This window comes from Oncorhynchus kisutch, unplaced genomic scaffold (genome assembly GCF_002021735.2).
Source record: "Oncorhynchus kisutch isolate 150728-3 unplaced genomic scaffold, Okis_V2 scaffold3711, whole genome shotgun sequence".
Classification (NCBI taxonomy): domain Eukaryota; kingdom Metazoa; phylum Chordata; class Actinopteri; order Salmoniformes; family Salmonidae; genus Oncorhynchus; species Oncorhynchus kisutch.
Window position 1 is genome coordinate 424,081 of NW_022265656.1, and position 21,588 is coordinate 445,668.

Consider the following 21,588-nt stretch of genomic DNA (forward strand, 5'->3'; position numbering starts at 1 on the left):
TAGTGTAAGAGCAGTTAGCTGAAAACAAAGAGGTTGGGTTACAGAGCTGATTGGGGATGTCATTGTTGGCAGGGAAGAGAGGAAGAGAGGAGGAGACGGGTAGGAAAAACTGAATTTATGAGCCAATAGGCGAGGGTTTTACAGGGCTGGTTGTCATGCATACTATTGTAAAGGTATGTGTTGGAGTGTACTGGTCCTTCTTTACATCCATGTCTATGACAAATTCCACTAGCCTAGAACCTTCCACTGGTCCAGAACCTTTCACAGGCCAGAGCCTAATTCTAAGTGAATTGATTTCATTTGCAGGTGTAGACATAAAGTATTCATTTTTTTTTTTTGACTAATCCCCCCCAAAATTTGAAACACACTGCAAGTGAACACTAGTCTTGATAAATATAAATGGCCTTCCATGCCTCTGGATCAGGCTAGGGTTCAGGCTGGGGTTTGTGAGTGCCGCAGTGGGGACAAGGGGGACTTCTGAGGGCTCTGGTATTTCTGCCGACTCACTGTGACATGTCCCCTGTGTGTCACCTCCCATAAAGCCCCTCTGACTGGATTTACCTAACTCTTTACCCCTGGTCTGTAATCCAGCCATGGAGGAGGTACCACAGCTCACAGTCCTCTAATAACAGGACTCTATGGCCTTATTGTTCTATTTTTAGAATCCCACCACTTGCTGTGTCACAGTGATGCCTTTAAGTCGGTAAAACAACAAACTCTTTGTTGTGTTTTCAGTAGACTTATGACGACTTGAGATGACATAACAATATGTGTAGAGTTGTATACGGCTCGGATTTGTGTTTATGTCATCATGTGATGGAGCATAGTGTAATTTTCCAAAAAACATTCTTTACCCCAGGAGGATCCTGAGGGATCCAAAAACATTCTTTACCCCAGGAGGATCCTGAGGGATCCAAAAAACATTCTTTTAACCCAGGAGGATCCTGAGGGATCCAAAAACATTCCTTACCCCAGGAGTACGTGAAATAGTGTTTCCCATACAAACACCATGTTTATGATGCCCATGTTAGTCAAGCATATGCTGCAATGTGCTCGATCACATGATGAACAGCAACACAACCCGTAGACACATACAGGTAGGCTATCTCTATATTTGCCTCATGATGGGGGGCCAAGTCAATCAAAGTGTGCTGTAGCTGGATCGTGTTCACTAGGCACCAGGCGAAAGAAAATGGACTGAAACAGGGAGGGGACAAGCTGAAGTTGTCCAATAAGAAAGGCTGGTTTGATGTTCCTTTGCAAAACGTTTTGCTACCATGTGCACTATTGTGACTTGTCTTACCTTGATGGACCACAGTTTTACAGTCCAGTCAAAGGAGGACGTGATGAAGAGGTGTGAGAAGTCCACAGTGCCCACAGCGTTATGGCAGCTGATCCCAGTCACTGGGCCCTGGTGCCCCTCAAACATCTCAGCTATACCTGCTTTACTGCACACAACAACATAACAAGGCATTCACCTAAGTACATTCAATGAGCCTTAAGATAAAGCTATCATTCCAGATACCGTAGGTTGGTTGGTCGAAGGACACACACATATCGCAAACATCTTACGCTGTTTTAATTGGAAACATAAATAACATCAACTTCATGATGTTGCATCATTTGTAACAATAAAAAACATTGTAAAATGTAGATAATGTGGAGAGACTGACATTACACACATCCCCCAGTGTCATGTGCTGTTTCTATGGAAACGTGAAGACACATTCATGTTATAAATAAGTGTCCCTGTTGAGCCTCAGCTCACTAACCTGCCGTGGCGGGACGCAGAGTACACCATCCCTTCCTCGCTTCCCACCACGTAGTTGTTAACATCTCCGGCAGGGAAGGCCATTCCTGTTACTGCTACGGGCTTGGACTTATTGTAGACCAGCTCCATACTCTCCTGTTAAATGCAGGCTCATATAGTTTACCTCAATAAACATGGAACAAAGACAAATACTAGTCATTTTCTTTATGGATAAAAAAATCATATATAATGAAATCGTTTATTTAGATAAATTCTCTGAGGAGAATTAATAGGAGTTTATTGCGATACATACGTCTCAAATGGCAACCCTATTCCCTTTATAGTGCACTACTACCCAATGGACCCTGGTCAAAGTAGTGCACTACTACCCAATGGACCCTGGTCAAAAGTAGTGCACTATTACCCAATGGACCCTGGTCAAAAGTAGTGCACTACTACCCAATGGACCCTGGTCAAAAATAGTGCACTATTACCCAATGGACCCTGGTCAAAAGTAGTGCACTATTACCCAATAGACCCTGGTCAAAAGTAGTGCTCTACTACCAAATGGACCCTGGTCAAAAGTAGTGCACTACTACCCAATGGACCCTGGTCAAAAGTAGTGCACTACTACCCAATGGACCCTGGTCAAAAATAGTGCACTATTACCCAATGGACCCTAGTCAAAAGTAGTGCACTATTACCCAATGGACCTTGGTCAAAATAAGTGCACTATAAAGGGAATAGGGGGCCATTTAGGAAGCAGCTTATGCCCCTCTGCTCACCTGAGGCTGAGAGAGCATGTCTAGACTCCAGGAGCACATCTTCCCATCAGTAGACACTGTTATCAGGTTGTTGGCATTCTGGGTACCCACCACGTTCACACAGTACACTGGATGCTAGAGGAAAGAACAGTAGGTCGGTTCTTAGATATGTTACCACAAATCTAATGTTGTTCCCCAGACACTTCTTCCCAACGCTTCTTATACGCAACTGGCCTGGGGACGAGGTTAACACAAATCTGTTTGAAATCTTTTAGAATTAGTTAAAAAAGAAAGAAAAAGCAGCTTGAATCAGAGACCAGGGGCTGATCAGGGGCTGTATATACGAAGCAACTTAGAGTAGGAGTTCTCAGATGACAACCAATAAGATTCCATGGACACGGGATACCTGATCCTAGATCAGCACTCCTACTCTAAAAAGTTTGATACGGTCCCAGAGGTCACACTGATATAAATACGCTACAGTAGAGTATATGAGAGGCAGAGGGAGATGTCTGTTAACTTACAGTGTGTAGAGGGAGATGTCTGTTAACTTACAGTGTGTAGAGGGAGATGTCTGTTAGCTTACAGTGTGTAGAGGGAGGTGTCTGTTAGCTTACAGTGTGTGGAGGGAGGTGTCTGTTAACTTACAGTGTGTGCTGCAGCAGACAGGGGGGTCCTCTGGACGGGGGTCCTCCTGTGACTACGGTTATCCCACAACACAATCTGTCCTGAGTAAGTTCCCCCCACCACCAGGTTAGGATGGAACTGAGCAAAGCCCACAGACATCACTGACGACTGAGACAGAGACAGAGAGAGAGAGAGGGAGAGAGGGATAGAGAGACAGAGAGAGAGAGAGAGGGGGGGGATAGAGAGACAGAGAGAGAGAGAGAGAGAGAGGGGGGGGGGGTAGAGAGACAGAGAGAGAGGGAGAGAGAGGGAGAGAGAGAGAGAGAGAGGGAGAGAGAGAGGGGGGGATAGAGAGACAGAGAGAGAGAGAGGGATAGAGAGACAGAGAGAGAGAGAGAGAGAGGGGGGGGGTAGAGGAACAGAGAGAGAAAGAGAGAGAGAGAGAGGGATAGAGAGAGAGGGGGGATAGAGAGACAGAGAGAGAGAGAGAGAGAGAGAGAGGGATAGAGAAACAGAGAGAGAGAGGGGGGGGTAGAGAGACAGAGAGAGAAAGAGAGAGAGAGAGAGGGATAGAGAGACAGAGAGAGAGGGGGGGGGGATAGAGAGACAGAGAGAGAAAGAGAGAGAGAGGGGAAGAGAGGGATAGAGAGACAGCGAGAGAAGAGAGAAAGACAGAGAAAGAGAAAGTGAGAAAGAGACAGAGAGAAAGACAGAGAGAGAAAGTAAGAAAGAAACAGAGAGAGAGAAAGTGAGAAAGAGACAGAGAGAAAGACAGAGAGAGAGAAAGTGAGAAAGAGGGAGAGAAAGACAGAGAGAGAAAGAAAGAGAGAAAGACATAGAGAGAGAAAGAGGGAGAGGCAGATAACCAGAGGAGGCAGAGACAGAAATAGAGAGATAGAGAGAGAGTAAAATGAGATGCCAATATACAGCAAAACTACCTAGAATAATATAATAATGATTTGAATCAAGTTAAATTATGTTAGTTTTTATTTTACCTTTATTTAACTAGGCAAGTCAGTTAAAAACAAATTCTTATTTACAATGAGGGCCTAGGAACAGTGGGGGCAGAACGATCAATTTTTACCTTGTCAGCTCAGAGATTCAATCTAGCAACCTTTCGGTTACTGGTCCAACACTCTAACCACTAGGTTACTGGGACTTAAAGACACAGTCAGACTGCTACTAATACTGGGACTTAAAGACACAGTCAGACTGCTACTAATACTGGGACTTAAAGACACAGTCAGACTGCTACTAATACTGGGACTTAAAGACACAGTCAGACTGCTACTAATACTGAGACTTAAAGACACAGTCAGACTGCTGTTAATACTGGGACTTAAAGACACAGTCAGACTGCTGTTAATACTGGGACTTAAAGACACAGTCAGACCGCTACTAATACTGGGACTTAAAGACACAGTCAGACTGCTACTAATACTGGGACTTAAAGACACAGTCAGACTGCTGTTAATACTGGGACTTAAAGACACAGTCAGACTGCTACTAATAAAGGGACTTAAAGACACAGTCAGACTGCTGTTAATACTGGGACTTAAAGACACAGTCAGACTGCTGTTAATACTGGGACTTAAAGACACAGTCAGACTGCTGTTAATACTGGGACTTAAAGACACAGTCAGACTGCTACTAATACTGGGACTTAAAGACACAGTCAGACTGCTGTTAATACTGGGACTTAAAGACACAGTCAGACTGCTACTAATACTGGGACTTAAAGACACAGTCAGACTGCTGTTAATACTGGGACTTAAAGACACAGTCAGACTGCTACTAATACTGGGACTTAAAGACACAGTCAGACTGCTGTTAATACTGGGACTTAAAGACACAGTCAGACTGCTGTTAATACTGGGACTTAAAGACACAGTCAGACTTCTGTTAATACTGGGACTTAAAGACACAGTCACACTGCTACTAATACTGGGACTTAAAGACAGTCAGACTGCTACTAATACTGGGACTTAAAGACACAGTCAGACTGCTACTAATACTGGGACTTAAAGACACAGTCACACTGCTACTACAACGCTCTAACCACTAGGCTGCCTGCCATTATATTGTGTGATATTTAACAATATATTCCCTTCCATTATGTTTTTAACTTGTGGTTCTGAATGTTAGCAAGTAAAATGACTTCAACGTTGTATAATGAAATGTCATCCATCCTCTCTGAAGCATCAGTCATACGTCACATCAGATCAACAAACAGCTGCTGACCTGGCAGTGAAATGTATACTCTGGAGTGGTCTTCTTGAACTTCATGTTCCACACCAGCGCTATCCCATCAGGCTCGTGTGGAGCATCCTCGTTGCTGTTGTAAGAGGCCACCATCAGTTCAGGGTACTGCAAAGACACAATATAGTATAGAACAGGACTGGGATTGTTACTTCAACCAAGTCTTCTTCTTCTGTCTTGACCATAGAAATGGAATGAACAGAACGGGCTTGGAACCTCTGACCATGACTGTAAACTCAGGGGTGAACTCAAAGTGGCATTCATTCTGGTTCTGTGGTCTTGACATAGACAAAAAAGGAAATGAAGGAAGTAGATGCATCAGATATGTTCTAAACTGGGAGAAAGTTCCATTGTACCTGTGGGGACCAGTCTAAGCAGGTGACTACTCGGTGTTTGGACCAGTGATCGTCATGGAACACACGGTTGAAAGACAGATTGGATCCACCTTGCATGTCCCTGATAAGACAGAAAGGGAAATGGGAAAGATGTTCGCTCCAGTTCTACTCTGATTCTACTCCGGCGCTACTCCAGTGCTACTCCAGTGCTACTCCAGTTCTATTACTACAGTGCTACCCCAGTGCTACTTCAGTTCTAATCCAGTTCTAATCCAGTGTCACTCCAGTGCTACTTCAGTTCTAATCCAGTTCTAATCCAGTTCTATTACAGTTCTACTCCAGTGCTACTTCAGTTCTAATCCAGCTCTATTACAGTGCTACTCCAGTGCCACTCCAGTGCTACTCCAGTTCTAATCCAGTTATATTACAGTACTACTCCAGTGCTACTCCAGTTCTAATCCAGCTCTATTACAGTTCTATTACAGTGCCACTCCAGTGCTACTCCAGTTCTACTTCAGTTATACTCCAGTTCTATTACAGTGCTACTCCAGTTATACTCCAGTTCTAATCCAGTTCTATTACAGTGCTACTCCAGTGCTAATCCAGTTCTAATCCAGTTCTATTACAGTGCTACTCCAGTTATACTCCAGTTCTAATCCAGTTCTATTACAGTGCTACTCCAGTTATACTCCAGTTCTAATCCAGTTCTATTACAGTGCTACTCCAGTTATATATACTCCAGTTCCTAATCCAGTTATATTACAGTACTACTCCAGTGCTACTCCAGTTCTAATCCAGCTCTATTACAGTTCTATTACAGTGCTACTCCAATGCCACTCCAGTGCTACTCCAGTTCTACTTCAGTTATACTCCAGTTCTATTACAGTGCTACTCCAATGCCACTCCAGTGCTACTCCAGTTCTACTTCAGTTATACTCCAGTTCTATTACAGTGCTACTCCAGTGCCACTCCAGTGCTACTCCAGTTATACTCCAGTTCTATTACAGTGCTACTCCAATGCCACTCCAGTTCTACTTCAGTTATACTCCAGTTCTATTACAGTGCTACTCCAGTGCCACTCCAGTGCTACTCCAGTTATACTCCAGTTATATTACAGTGCTACTCCAGTGCCACTCCAGTTCTAATCCAGTTCTATTACAGTGCTACTCCAGTTATACTCCAGTTCCTAATCCAGTTCTATTACAGTTCTACTCCAGTGCTACTCCAGTTCTAATCCAGTTCTATTACAGTGCTACTCCAGTTATACTCCAGTTCTAATCCAGTTCTATTACAGTGCTACTCCAGTGCTACTCCAGTTCTAATCCAGTTCTATTCCAGTGCCACTCCAGTGCTACTCCAGTTATACTCCAGTGCTACTCCAGTGCCACTCCAGTGCTACTCCAGTGCTACTCCAGTGCTACTCCAGTGCCACTCCAGTGCTACTCCAGTGCTACTCCAGTGCTACTCCAGTTCTAATCCAGTGCTACTCCAGTGCCACTCCAGTGCTACTCCAGTGTAATGTGTACTTATTCCTCCCATAACATCCATCCACAGGGAACATGGTGTGCATCCTAAATGGCCCCATTCCTTGGATATCCTGCAATAACTGGGACTTTTCAGTTTTTCATTGTTTTATTAATGGAAATTCAGTACAAAGCTGTGATGAGCTGATGAGCCCTATGGACCTTGGTCAAACGTAGTGCACTACATAGGGATCAGGGTGCCATTTGGGACACGCCAATGCTCACCCTTCTTTGTCCTCCAGGTCCCGGCCGCTGTAGTCGAAGAAGATGTCTCCCTCCTCGGCCAGCGCCCGCTCCACCACAGAGACCGACCGCTCAAAGAACACCAGGAAGTCCTCTGAGTGGAGAATCTGTTCCCTCTCCTCCTCCGTCAGCTCTCTGGGATGGGCTGAGAGGGATCACACACATTGTGATACCAGTGTTGAGAATATCTGTTGGTTGTATATGTTTAGCTGCCCAACAAGTCACCTCAGAGGCTGCGAGTGCTTTTCCTAACAGCAGTGTGTTAAAGAACATAAAGTCATTATTACCCTCTTTACTGTCCTCTGCCTCTCCTTCCTCCTCCGGCTGGTCAGTCTGAGGGGAAGCTTTAGGCTCACTGCTCTCCTCATCCTCTTCTTCTTCTGGGAAGAAAGACGTGTTTTATGTTCTACACTACAGGTGGCTGCAGAGGGGACAACGGCTCATAATAACATCCAGAACGGAGTGAATGGAATGGTGTCAAACACTTGGAAACCATGGAAACCATGTGTATGAGGTATTTGATTCCATTCCACTGATTCCACTCCAGTCATTACCACGAGCCCAGTCCTCCCCAATTAAGGTTCCACCAACCTCCTGTGTTACACACATACAGAGTCCACTTCAAGTGTCAACTTCAAGCGTTGACTTTAAGCGTCAACTTCAAAAGTCAACTCAAGAGTCAACTTCAAGAGTTGACTTTAAGAGTCAACTTCAAAAGTCAACTCAAGAGTCAACTTCAAGAGTTGACTTTAAGAGTCAACTTCAAAAGTCAACTCAAGAGTCAACTTCAAGAGTTGACTTTAAGAGTCAACTTCAAAAGTCAACTCAAGAGTCAACTTCAAGAGTTGACTTTAAGAGTCAACTCAAGAGTCAACTTCAAGAGTCAACTCAAATTCAAGAGTCAATTCAACATCCAACTCAATATTCATTACCTTCAGATTGATGTGCTGCTGAAGGAGTCTGGGTCTCTTTAGTGTAGGTCACAAGCTCTTTGGGAACGAAGTCAATCTGTACTATTTTTGACGCTCCAAGTCTGTGCATCCTGCGCCTGAAAGATGGAATAAATGGTGTAGAAGACATACAGGGAACACTCTGCTATCAGTCAAGAAAAATATAACCTTTGTGTAAGTCCTATGGGCTCTGGTCAAAAGTAGTGCACTATATAGGGAATAGGGTGCCATTTGGGAGCAGAATCAAGAGGAAAGACATACCCCAGCTCAGAGTCTGCCTGCAGCTGGAGAGCAGAGGGGTCCGTGTCCCACTGCAGGGTCCTAAACACAGCAGCAGGGGGCGCCAAAACAACACAAATTAGTCCATACATCAACTCAAGGGACATCCCTTTTAGAACATATGAATTCATGCATGACAGTGTGTACACAAAACAAACATTAAACAAAACACAGGATGGATCCCAAATACCACCCTATGTTCTATGTAGTAGTGCACAAATGTTGACCAGGGCTCATAGGGCTCTGGTCAAGAATAGTTGACTATATGGGGAATAGGGTGGCATTTGGGACAGAGACACATTCACAGTTCCACTGCTGTCACTGATGTCACATAATCAACTGATCTCACATAATCAACTGGTGTCACTGATCTCACATAATCAACTGGTGTCACTGATCTCACGTAATCAACTGGTGTCACTGATCTCACATAATCAACTGATCTCACATAATCAACTGGTGTCACTGATCTCACATAATCAACTGGTGTCACTGATCTCACATAATCAACTGGTGTCACTGATCTCACATAATCAACTGGTGTCACTGATCTCACATAATCAACTGGTGTCACTGATCTCACATAATCAACTGATCTCATATAATCAACTGATCTCACATAATCAACTGATGTCACTGATGTCACATAATCAACTGATGTCACTGATGTCACATAATCAACTGATGTCACTGATGTCACATAATCAACTGATGTCACATAATCAACTGATGTCACTGATGTCACATAATCAACTGATGTCACTGCACGACGATACTGAAGTCTCCCTGAACAGAAACATCTTCTCCATAATCACTAGTACATCGACTCTGGTTCTTACCTATATCTGATGTCCCATTACAAGATGAAAAGAGAAGGGATAAACATCAGATACTCTGTGCCACTGTGCGCATATACATTGTCTGAGTCCCAAATGGTACCCCTTTCCCAACATAGTGAACTACTTTTGACCAGAAGTCCTATGGGCTCTTGTCAAAAGTAGTGCACTATATTATTTGCTGTAGGGAATAGAGTGCCATTTGGGACACAAGCATTTCCACAGTTCTCATGTTCAATGTCATATGTTCATAATGTTAGCTACATTGATAGACTAACATTTAGGAATTGTTAGAACCAAAGAGAGAAGCTTCTAGCATACAATATACCTTGTTGTTGTCGTATAGAATGCCAATACCAATTCTTTCCAACTGTACATCCATGTGTCTGTGTGTTCATATAGAAAATCATGGAACAGTACTAAAATACCTTCTGCTTGGTTGTAACAGTGAACATCTTCCATGACATCAATACTACATCTGATAGCAGGTGTGTGTGTGTGTGTGTGTGCGTGTGTGTGTGTGTGTGTGTGTGTGTGTGTGTGTGTGTGTGTGTGTGTGTGTGTGTGTGTGTGTGTGTGTGTGTGTGTGTGTGTGTGTGTCAGTGTGTGTGTGTGTGTGTGTGTGTGTGTGTGTGTGTGTGTGTGTGTGTGTGTGTGTGTGTGTGTGTGTCAGTGTGTGTGTGTGTGTGTGTGTGTGTGTCAGTGTGTGTGTGTGTGTGTGTGTGTGTGTGTGTGTGTGTGTGTCGGTGTGTGTGTGTGTGTGTCGGTGTGTCGGTGTGTCGGTGTGTGTGTGTCGGTGTGTGTGTGTGTGTGTGTGTGTCGGTGTGTGTGTGTGTGTGTGTGTGTATCGGTGTGTGATAGAGTAAAGAGCATGTTCCATACCTTCCCACTGTCCCCCCATCTACGGACTCCTGGCTGCCAGCATCACTGGTGGTGCTCACTGATTGTGAAGAGGGAGACATAGGGGTTGGGACTAAATAATGAAAATAACAGGTATCCCATGTTAAGAGCTGCAGAGGCTGCACTGGTGGCCAGCAGTCAGACCCCCACAGCCAAACCAGAAGGGTTCCAAATCAACAGGATGGATTGAAATGGTTCAACGCAAAGGAAGAAGAATTCACAAGAAAAGAGGGAAAGAAATCGTCAAACGTACTTCCGGATGGACACCCAACTGGTTTGTGACATAATAACGACCGACTGCCAAACTAGTGTGAAATCTTTCAATATGTTGACACATCATATCAAACTAACCCTCTGAACCGAATACATAGATTCATACCTGCAGTAGTCTCTTCAAATACATCTTCATTTAAACAAAATGGCATCAAAGCCATGAATATATAACCCTACCAACCAAATGACTGGATTTTTATACCTAAGCTTTTGGCAATGACACAATGGAATTTTAATGTGTTTATACCATAAAGGGAAATTAGAGTCAATTAATAATGTAAATGATTTGTTTAAATATATGATATACTGTAAACTGAAGATCATTTCATGACCTGATTATTTTGTATGGAGACCATTACCACAAGATACACTCAATAAACAAAGACGGGCCAGTTTCCCACACACAGATTAAACCTAGTTCAGGTCTGAAAAACATTCTCACTGGAAATGTTTTTGTTAGGGTAGAATGATCTCAGAAAGGTCAGTAGGATGGTAGGGTAGAATGATCTCAGAAAGGTCAGTAGGATGGTAGGGTAGGATGGTCTCAGAAAGGTCAGTAGGATGGTAGGGTAGAATGATCTCAGAAAGGTCAGTAGGATGGTAGGGTAGGATGATCTCAGAAAGGTCAGTAGGATGGTAGGATAGGATGATCTCAGAAAGGTCAGTAGGATGGTAGGGTAGGATGATCTCAGAAAGGTCAGTAGGATGGTAGGATAGGATGATCTCAGAAAGGTCAGTAGGATGGTAGGGTAGGATGATCTCAGAAAGGTCAGTAGGATGGTAGGGTAGAATGATCTCAGAAAGGTCAGTAGGATGGTAGGGTAGGATGGTCTCAGAAAGGTCAGTAGGATGGTAGGGTAGAATGATCTCAGAAAGGTCAGTAGGATGGTAGGGTAGGATGGTCTCAGAAAGGTCAGTAGGATGGTAGGGTAGGATGGTCTCAGAAAGGTCAGTAGGATGGTAGGGTAGAATGATCTCAGAAAGGTCAGTAGGATGGTAGGGTAGAATGATCTCAGAAAGGTCAGTAGGATGGTAGGGTAGAATGATCTCAGAAAGGTCAGTAGGATGGTAGGGTAGAATGATCTCAGAAAGGTCAGTAGGATGGTAGGGTAGAATGATCTCAGAATGGTCAGTAGGATGGTAGGGTAGAATGATCTCAGAATGGTCAGTAGGATGGTAGGGTAGAAAGATCTCAGAAAGGTCAGTAGGATGGTAGGGTAGAAAGATCTCAGAAAGTTCAGTAGGATGGTAGGGTAGAAAGATCTCAGAAAGGTCAGTAGGATGGTAGGGTAGAATGATCTCAGAAAGGTCAGTAGGATGGTAGGGTAGAATGATCTCAGAAAGGTCAGTAGGATGGTAGGGTAGAATGATCTCAGAAAGGTCAGTAGGATGGTAGGGTAGGATGGTCTCAGAAAGGTCAGTAGGATGGTAGGGTAGAATGATCTCAGAAAGGTCAGTAGGATGGTAGGGTAGGATGGTCTCAGAAAGGTCAGTAGGATGGTAGGGTAGGATGGTCTCAGAAAGGTCAGTAGGATGGTAGGGTAGAATGATCTCAGAAAGGTCAGTAGGATGGTAGGGTAGAATGATCTCAGAAAGGTCAGTACAATGGTAGGGTAGAATGATCTCAGAAAGGTCAGTACAATGGTAGGGTAGAATGATCTCAGAAAGGTCAGTAGGATGGTAGGGTAGAATGATCTCAGAAAGGTCAGTAGGATGGTAGGGTAGAATGATCTCAGAAAGGTCAGTACAATGGTAGGGTAGAATGATCTCAGAAAGGTCAGTAGGATGGTAGGGTAGAATGATCTCAGAAAGGTCAGTAGGATGGTAGGGTAGGATGGTCTCAGAAAGGTCAGTACAATGGTAGGGTAGAATGATCTCAGAAAGGTCAGTAGGATGGTAGGGTAGAATGATCTCAGAAAGGTCAGTAGGATGGTAGGGTAGAATGATCTCAGAAAGGTCAGTAGGATGGTAGGGTAGAATGATCTCAGAAAGGTCAGTAGGATGGTAGGGTAGGATGGTCTCAGAAAGGTCAGTAGGATGGTAGGGTAGAATGATCTCAGAAAGGTCAGTAGGATGGTAGGGTAGGATGGTCTCAGAAAAGTCAGTAGGATGGTAGGGTAGAATGATCTCAGAAAGGTCAGTAGGATGGTAGGATAGGATGATCTCAGAAAGGTCAGTACAATGGTAGGGTAGAATGAACTCAGAAAGGTCAGTACAATGGTAGGGTAGAAAGATCTCAGAAAGTCAGTAGGATGGTAGGGTAGAATGATCTCAGAAAGGTCAGTAGGATGGTAGAATAGGATGATCTCAGAAAGGTCAGTAGGATGGTAGGGTAGGATGATCTCAGAAAGGTCAGTAGGATGGTAGGATAGGATGATCTCAGAAAGGTCAGTAGGATGGTAGGGTAGGATGATCTCAGAAAGGTCAGTAGGATGGTAGGATAGGATGATCTCAGAAAGGTCAGTAGGATGGTAGGATAGGATGATCTCAGAAAGGTCAGTAGGATGGTAGGATAGGATGGTCTCAGAAAGGTCAGTAGGATGGCAGGGTAGGATGATCTCAGAAAGGTCAGTAGGATGATCTCAGTAAGGTCAGTAGGATGGTAGGGTAGGATGGTCTCAGAAAGGTCAGTAGGATGGTAGGGTAGGATGGTCTCAGAAAGGTCAGTAGGATGGTAGGATAGGATGGTCTCAGAAAGCAACAAGGATATGACTGGTATACCTAATGGTGGTTCTGGTGAGATCCCAATACTCTGCAGCAGCGCCTCCGTCTCTCTTCGTTTGCGGTCCAAGTCAGAATCTTCAGAGACATTCTCTGTTTTCTGCTGCAGACTCTCAGACTGAACAGGTGTTGGGGAGAACTTCAGTATCACTGTCTCTGTCCCAAATAGCACCCTATTCCCTACGTGGTGAACTGGCCAGAAGTAGTGCAATATCTAGGGAATAGGGTGTTATTTGAAGTGCATTATATAGGGAATAGGGTGCCATTTGAAGTGCACCATATAGGGCATAGGGTGCCATTTGAAGTGCACTATATAGGGAATAGGGTGCCATTTGAAGTGCACTATATAGGGAATAGGGTGTCATTTGGATCGGAGGCAGTGTATTTCCACAAAGACTTCAGAAACACTACCAACCCAAATCAGACTTCTTATAACCTGTTGTAGAAATGCTCTATTCACTAAACCAAAGAAGTTCACATCACATTCAAATGAATAGAGATTTCTCCTCACCTCTTTCTTTTTCCTGTCCTCCTCCTTTCTCTTCTTCTCCTCTCGTATTTGAGCTAGCCTCTGTTTCTTTCGCTCCAGCTCAGCTTTCAGGTCGCTTTTGTCAGACATCTTCGTCCTACTAGATAGATAAGAAAGCAGCAATCTGCCTGTTGATACATACAGCACAGTTAGCCTGGTTCATTCTGCATGTTGATACATACAGTACAGTTAGCCTGGTTCATTCTGTATGTTGATACAGCACAGTGAGCCTGGTTCATTCTGCATGTTGATACAACACAGTTAGCCTGGTTCATTCTGCATGTTGATACATATAACACAGTGAGCCTGGTTCATTCTGCATGTTGATACATATAACACAGTGAGCCTGGTTCATTCTGCATGTTGATACATATAACACAGTGAGCCTGGTTCATTCTGCATGTTGATACATACAGCACAGTTAGCCTGGTTCATTCTGCATGTTGATACAGCACAGTTAGCCTGGTTCATTCTGCATGTTGATACATACAACACAGTGAGCCTGGTTCATTCTGCATGTTGATACAGCACAGTTAGCCTGGTTCATTCTGCATGTTGATACAGCACAGTTAGCCTGGTTCATTCTGCATGTTGATACAGCACAGTTAGCCTGGTTCATTCTGTATGTTGATACAACACAGTTAGCCTGGTTCATTCTGCATGTTGATACAGCACAGTTAGCCTGGTTCATTCTGTATGTTGATACAACACAGTTAGCCTGGTTCATTCTGCATGTTGATACAACACAGTTAGCCTGGTTCATTCTGCATGTTGATACAGCACAGTTAGCCTGGTTCATTCTGTATGTTGATACAGCACAGTGAGCCTGGTTCATTCTGCATGTTGATACAGCACAGTTAGCCTGGTTCATTCTGTATGTTGATACAGCACAGTTAGCCTGGTTCATTCTGCATGTTGATACAGCACAGTTAGCCTGGTTCATTCTGTATGTTGATACATACAACACAGTTAGCCTGGTTCATTCTGCATGTTGATACAGCACAGTTAGCCTGGTTCATTCTGTATGTTGATACATACAACACAGTTAGCCTGGTTCATTCTCCATGTTGATACAGCACAGTTAGCCTGGTTCATTCTGTATGTTGATACATACAGCACAGTTAGCCTGGTTCATTCTGTGTGTTGATACAGCACAGTTAGCCTGGTTCATTCTGTATGTTGATACATACAGCACAGTTAGCCTGGTTCATTCTGTATGTTGATACAGCACAGTTAGCCTGGTTCATTCTGTATGTTGATACATACAACACAGTTAGCCTGGTTCATTCTGCATGTTGATACAGCACAGTTAGCCTGGTTCATTCTGCATGTTGATACAGCACAGTTAGCCTGGTTCATTCTGCATGTTGATACAGCACAGTTAGCCTGGTTCCTTCTGTATGTTGATATATCACAGTTAGCCTGGTTCATTCTGCATGTTGATACAGCACAATTAGCCTGGTTCATTCTGTATGTTGATACAGCACAGTTAGCCTGGTTCATTCTGTGTGTTGATACAGCACAGGTAGCCTGGTTCATTCTGTATGTTGATACAGCACAGTTAGCCTGGTTCATTCTGTATGTTGATACAGCACAGTTAGCCTGGTTCATTCTGTATGTTGATACATACAACACAGTTAGCCTGGTTCATTCGGGCATGTTGATACAGCACAGTTAGCCTGGTTCATTCTGCATGTTGATACAGCACAGTTAGCCTGGTTCATTCTGCATGTTGATACAGCACAGTTAGCCTGGTTCATTCTGTATGTTGATACAGCACAGTGAGCCTGGTTCATTCTGCATGTTGATACAGCACAGTTAGCCTGGTTCATTCTGTATGTTGATACAGCACAGTTAGCCTGGTTCATTCTGCATGTTGATACAGCACAGTTAGCCTGGTTCATTCTGTATGTTGATACATACAACACAGTTAGCCTGGCTCATTCTGCATGTTGATACAGCACAGTTAGCCTGGTTCATTCTGTATGTTGATACATACAACACAGTTAGCCTGGTTTATTCTCCATGTTGATACAGCACAGTTAGCCTGGTTCATTCTGTATGTTGATACATACAGCACAGTTAGCCTGGTTCATTCTGTGTGTTGATACAGCACAGTTAGCCTGGTTCATTCTGTATGTTGATACATACAGCACAGTTAGCCTGGTTCATTCTGTATGTTGATACAGCACAGTTAGCCTGGTTCATTCTGTATGTTGATACATACAACACAGTTAGCCTGGTTCATTCTGCATGTTGATACAGCACAGTTAGCCTGGTTCATTCTGCATGTTGATACAGCACAGTTAGCCTGGTTCATTCTGCATGTTGATACAGCACAGTTAGCCTGGTTCCTTCTGTATGTTGATATATCACAGTTAGCCTGGTTCATTCTGCATGTTGATACAGCACAATTAGCCTGGTTCATTCTGTATGTTGATACAGCACAGTTAGCCTGGTTCATTCTGTGTGTTGATACAGCACAGGTAGCCTGGTTCATTCTGTATGTTGATACAGCACAGTTAGCCTGGTTCATTCTGTATGTTGATACAGCACAGTTAGCCTGGTTCATTCTGTATGTTGATACATACAACACAGTTAGCCTGGTTCATTCGGGCATGTTGATACAGCACAGTTAGCCTGGTTCATTCTGCATGTTGATACAGCACAGTTAGCCTGGTTCATTCTGCATGTTGATACAGCACAGTTAGCCTGGTTCATTCTGTATGTTGATATAGCACAGTTAGCCTGGTTCATTCTGCATGTTGATACAGCACAATTAGCCTGGTTCATTCTGTATGTTGATACATAGGACACAGTTAGCCTGGTTCATTCTGAATGTTGATACATAGGACACAGTTAGCCTGGTTCATTCTGCATGTTGATACAGCACAGTTAGCCTGGGTCATTCTGCATGTTGATACAGCACAGTTAGCCTGGTTCATTCTGTATGTTGATACATACAACACAGTTAGCCTGGTTCATTCTGTATGTTGATACATACAACACAGGTAGCCTGGTTCATTCTGCATGTTGATACAGCACAGTTAGCCTGGTTCATTCTGCATGTTGATACAGCACAGTTAGCCTGGTTCATTCTGCATGTTGATACAGCACAGTTAGCCTGGTTCATTCTGTGTGTTGATACAGCACAGTTAGCCTGGTTCATTCTGTATGTTGATATAGCACAGTTAGCCTGGTTCATTCTGCATGTTGACACAGCACAGTTAGCCTGGTTCATTCTGTATGTTGATACAGCACAGTTAGCCTGGTTCATTCTGCATGTTGATACATACAACACAGTTAGCCTGGTTCATTCTGTACATTGATACAACACAGTTAGCCTGGTTCATTCTGCATGTTGATATACAACACAGTAGGACCACTAGAAAATTCACCAATTCTCTCTGAGAACTGCTAGCCTGAGTGCCAGTCTGTTTGTGCTAACATGCCAACTCCTTGTCCTTCCTTGTCATGTATGTTTGGCTTGACAATGAGCAAATGAGTTGGCAAGAGCACAGACAGATCTGGGACCAGGCTACAGAAGGAGACAACAGATCTGGGACCAGGCTACAGAAAGAGACAACAGATCTGGGACCAGGCTACAGAAGGAGACAACAGACCTGGGACCAGGCTACAGAAAGAGACAACAGACCTGGGACCAGGCTACAGAAGGAGACAACAGATCTGGGACCAGGCTACAGAAGGAGACAACAGACCTGGGACCAGGCTACAGAAAGAGACAACAGACCTGGGACCAGGCTACAGAAAGAGACAACAGACCTGGGACCAGGCTACAGAAGGAGACAACAGACCTGGGACCAGGCTACAGAAGGAGACAACAGACCTGGGACCAGGCTATAGAAGGAGACAACAGACCTGCGACCAGGCTACAGAAGGAGACAACAGATCTGGGACCAGGCTACAGAAGGAGACAACAGATCTGGGATCAGGCTACAGAAGGAGACAACAGATCTGGGACCAGGCTATAGAAGGAGACAACAGATCTGGGACCAGGCTACAGAAGGAGACAACAGATCTGGGACCAGGCTATAGGAGACAACAGACCTGGGACCAGGCTACAGAAGGAGACAACAGATCTGGGACCAGGCTACAGAAGGAGACAACAGATCTGGGACCAGGCTACAGAAGGAGACAACAGATCTGGGACCAGGCTACAGAAGGAGACAACAGATCTGGGACCAGGCTACAGAAGGAGACAACAGATCTGGGACCAGGCTACAGAAGGAGACAACAGATCTGGGACCAGGCTACAGAAGGAGACAACAGATCTGGGACCAGGCTACAGAAAGAGACAACAGACCTGGGACCAGGCTACAGAGGGAGACAACAGACCTGGGACCAGGCTACAGAAGGAGACAACAGATCTGGGACCAGGCTACAGAAGGAGACAACAGATCTGGGACCAGGCTACAGAAAGAGACAACAGATCTGGGACCAGGCTACAGAAAGAGACAACAGATCTGGGACCAGGCTACAGAAGGAGACAACAGATCTGGGACCAGGCTACAGAAGGAGACAACAGATCTGGGACCAGGCTACAGAAGGAGACAACAGATCTGGGACCAGGCTACAGAAAGAGACAACAGATCTGGGACCAGGCTACAGAAAGAGACAACAGATCTGGGACCAGGCTACAGAAGGAGACAACAGATCTGGGACCAGGCTACAGAACTGCATGGAAAACGGAATTATCATAATTTAAAATGTTTCATATTTTTATTGAACCTTTATGTAACAAGTCAGTTAGGAACATATTCTTATTTAATATATATTTTGATTTGTTTAAACCTTTTTTGGTTAATACATGATTCCATATGTGTTATTTCATAGTGTTGATGTCTTTACTATTATTCTACAATGTAGAAAATGGTTTAAAAAAATAAAAATAAAGAAAAACCCTTGAATGAGTCGGTGTGTCCAAACTTTGACTGGTGCTGTAGGTTCAGAAAGCTGGCTGGTAGACAAGATTAACAAGCCCCTTTCTAGCACTAAATATAGGTGTTCTACAAAACCCTTCAATGCTACCATTACAGTTGATTACACATCAATCCATGGGTCATGCACAGCATCATGTCCACCTACATCTCTCTTTATGTCGTGTTGTGTTGTCTCTCTTGTCGTGATGTGTGTTGTGTCCTATATTCATATTTCATTTATTTGACATTTTTAATCCCAGCCTCCGTCCCCGCAGGAGGCCTTTTGCCTTTTGGTAGGCCGTCATTGTAAATAAAAATTTGTTCTTAACTGACTTGCCTGGTTAAATAAAATAAATAAATATAGGTTTAATCTCTGTATCAGTATCATGTCCACCTATAGGTTTAATCTCTGTATCAGTATCATGTCCACCTATAGGTTTAATCTCTGTATCAGTATCATGTCCACCTATAGGTTTAATCTCTGTATCAGTATCATGTCCACCTATAGGTTTAATCTCTGTATCAGTATCCACCTATAGGTTTAATCTCTGTATCAGTATCCACCTATAGGTTTAATCTCTGTATCAGTATCCACCTATAGGTTTAATCTCTGTTTCAGTATCATGTCCACCTATAGGTTTAATCTCTGTATCAGTATCCACCTATAGGTTTAATCTCTGTATCAGTATCCACCTATAGGTTTAATCTCTGTATCAGTATCGCATCCACCTATAGGTTTAATCTCTGTATCAGTATCCACCTATAGGTTTAATCTCTGTATCAGTATCGTGTCCACCTATAGGTTTAATCTCTGTATCAGTATCCACTTATAGGTTTAATCTCTGTATCAGTATCCACCTATAGGTTTAATCTCTGTTTCAGTATCATGTCCACCTATAGGTTTAATCTCTGTATCAGTATCCACCTATAGGTTTAATCTCTGTATCAGTATCCACCTATAGGTTTAATCTCTGTATCAGTATCATGTCCACCTATAGGTTTAATCTCTGTATCAGTATCCACCTATAGGTTTAATCTCTGTATCAGTATCCACCTATAGCTTTAATCTCTGTATCAGTATCCACCTATAGCTTTAATCTCTGCATCGGTATCATGTCCACCTATAGGTTTAATCTCTGTATCAGTATCCACCTATAGCTTTAATCTCTGTATCAGTGTCATTGTGTATCTATCAATGCCGGAAACATAAACTAACGTATGGGCGAATGGTTGGGATGTTCAATTCGACATGAAATTGTGTGATTGGACTGACAAAGCATAGTGAGAATGGAACATCATTTATTCTAATTATATGGATGGAACTATTTACAGCACCTAGGAGCCAAGGAGATGCAACTCCCAAAGATGCAGTTATTACATTGGAAAGTGGCAAGTACATTTTGAAAGCAAATGATACATTTGATACTAAATGAACAACGTACTGTAATGAAACAGCAGGGAGCAAGTCTCGAACCCGCGACCTTCTAGCTCGAGGTCCGGCGCGCTATTGACTGTGCCGCAAAAGCATGCTCGTGCTGCAGAGTCGATTTCCGCGCTTATAAACCCAGGGTCGTTACAGTACAAATATTTTCTTTACCTGCACGATCAGTAAGTAGGTGCTATTAAATTATGAAAATGAGAAGTGGGAACGTAATGCAAAACATTAATAAAATGACAAAACACTACGAGACAAAGAAAAAACTTTATTTTAAATCCTGATGGATGACCGAGCAGACCGAGGCATGGAAAACAAAACAAGCAGAAATGAGGATTGTAGCCTATGGCATGATGGTAGAGAAATGTTGATATCACGCACTCCAAATACTGTACATCATACAGTATTTGACAGTGTGGACTCGCCTATAATAACTACCAATTAAATAATAAAAACGAAAAAGCAATGGCCCTGGATGCCATGGTGAGGCTTATTACGCTGTACATACATTGAACATGTTTTGCTACATTTGCAGCACATTGAATACATTTCATTTCTAGATTGTTCTCCCCATCACCAGTAAAACCATGTATTCTCCAGTTAAAATCGTGGTGCGCCTAGGTTTTCACACAATGACCAGAACACATTTTGAACCGTTAGATAGACTTGGCCTACATTGGGTGCCGGCTAAAAGGATGCTCATGCAAGACAAAGGTGCATTTTAATTAGCCTACCGTCTGCACTGTGCCTTGCGTTTATCTCGGGTCCTTTCCAGAATTAGCTATATCGGACGTACCACAGGCAAAAAGACCTGCGTGATTTATATAGACAATATCACCACGGACAAGACGTTTATATAATACAACAAAGGACATAGAATTAGCCGCTCGAGCGCTGCTATCTTTCTCAATTGTAATTAGATTCCGTCCGGAAGTAGCCAGTATAGCATACGTCATTGTTGTACAAACAGGAATGTTTGAGATAATAAGGTGATGACTTAATCTACAATATAGATGATACATGTGCCATATTATAATCTCAAATTAACAATATGGTCATTGAAGAGAAAACGATAAATCTATTTCAGAAATTGCAAAAATTAAGGCCAACAATGCCACTACTAATAATGTGTGAATAACTGCACATGGCCACTAGATGGCAGCATTTAGCTTGCTTTCACAACAAGGCAAAAGTGGTTGTTTAAAATGATTCGTTTCCCCACAA

General features: G+C 43.3%; 1 protein-coding gene across 1 annotated transcript; it reads right to left on the reverse strand.

Moving 5' to 3' along the window:
• Window positions 1-850: 850 nt before the first annotated feature.
• Window positions 851-21,522, reverse strand: LOC109876927 (cytoplasmic dynein 1 intermediate chain 1). The gene is made up of 16 exons (XM_031820843.1): window positions 21,099-21,522; window positions 13,972-14,117; window positions 13,461-13,578; window positions 10,449-10,506; window positions 9,570-9,575; window positions 8,713-8,772; window positions 8,434-8,549; window positions 7,789-7,881; window positions 7,484-7,646; window positions 5,757-5,856; window positions 5,383-5,508; window positions 3,163-3,309; window positions 2,536-2,649; window positions 1,773-1,906; window positions 1,304-1,448; window positions 851-904 (listed from the first exon to the last, which is right to left on the reverse strand). Exons 2-16 carry the CDS (start codon window positions 14,077-14,079, stop codon window positions 851-853), a joined length of 1,542 nt encoding a protein of 513 aa, XP_031676703.1. The 5' UTR covers window positions 14,080-14,117; window positions 21,099-21,522.
• Between the last annotated feature and the right edge of the window lie 66 nt (window positions 21,523-21,588).

Bases quoted from the DNA above. Each gene is read 5' to 3' on its own strand.
- LOC109876927 (XM_031820843.1), bottom strand. From the start codon at position 14,079: ATGTCTGACAAAAGCGACCTGAAAGCTGAGCTGGAGCGAAAGAAACAG. The intron at 13,579-13,971 runs GTGAGGAGAAAT...ACACCTGTTCAG, and splicing joins AGGACAGGAAAAAGAAAGAG to TCTGAGAGTCTGCAGCAGAA. The intron at 10,507-13,460 runs GTATACCAGTCA...CTTCACAATCAG, and splicing joins CTCACCAGAACCACCATTAG to TGAGCACCACCAGTGATGCT.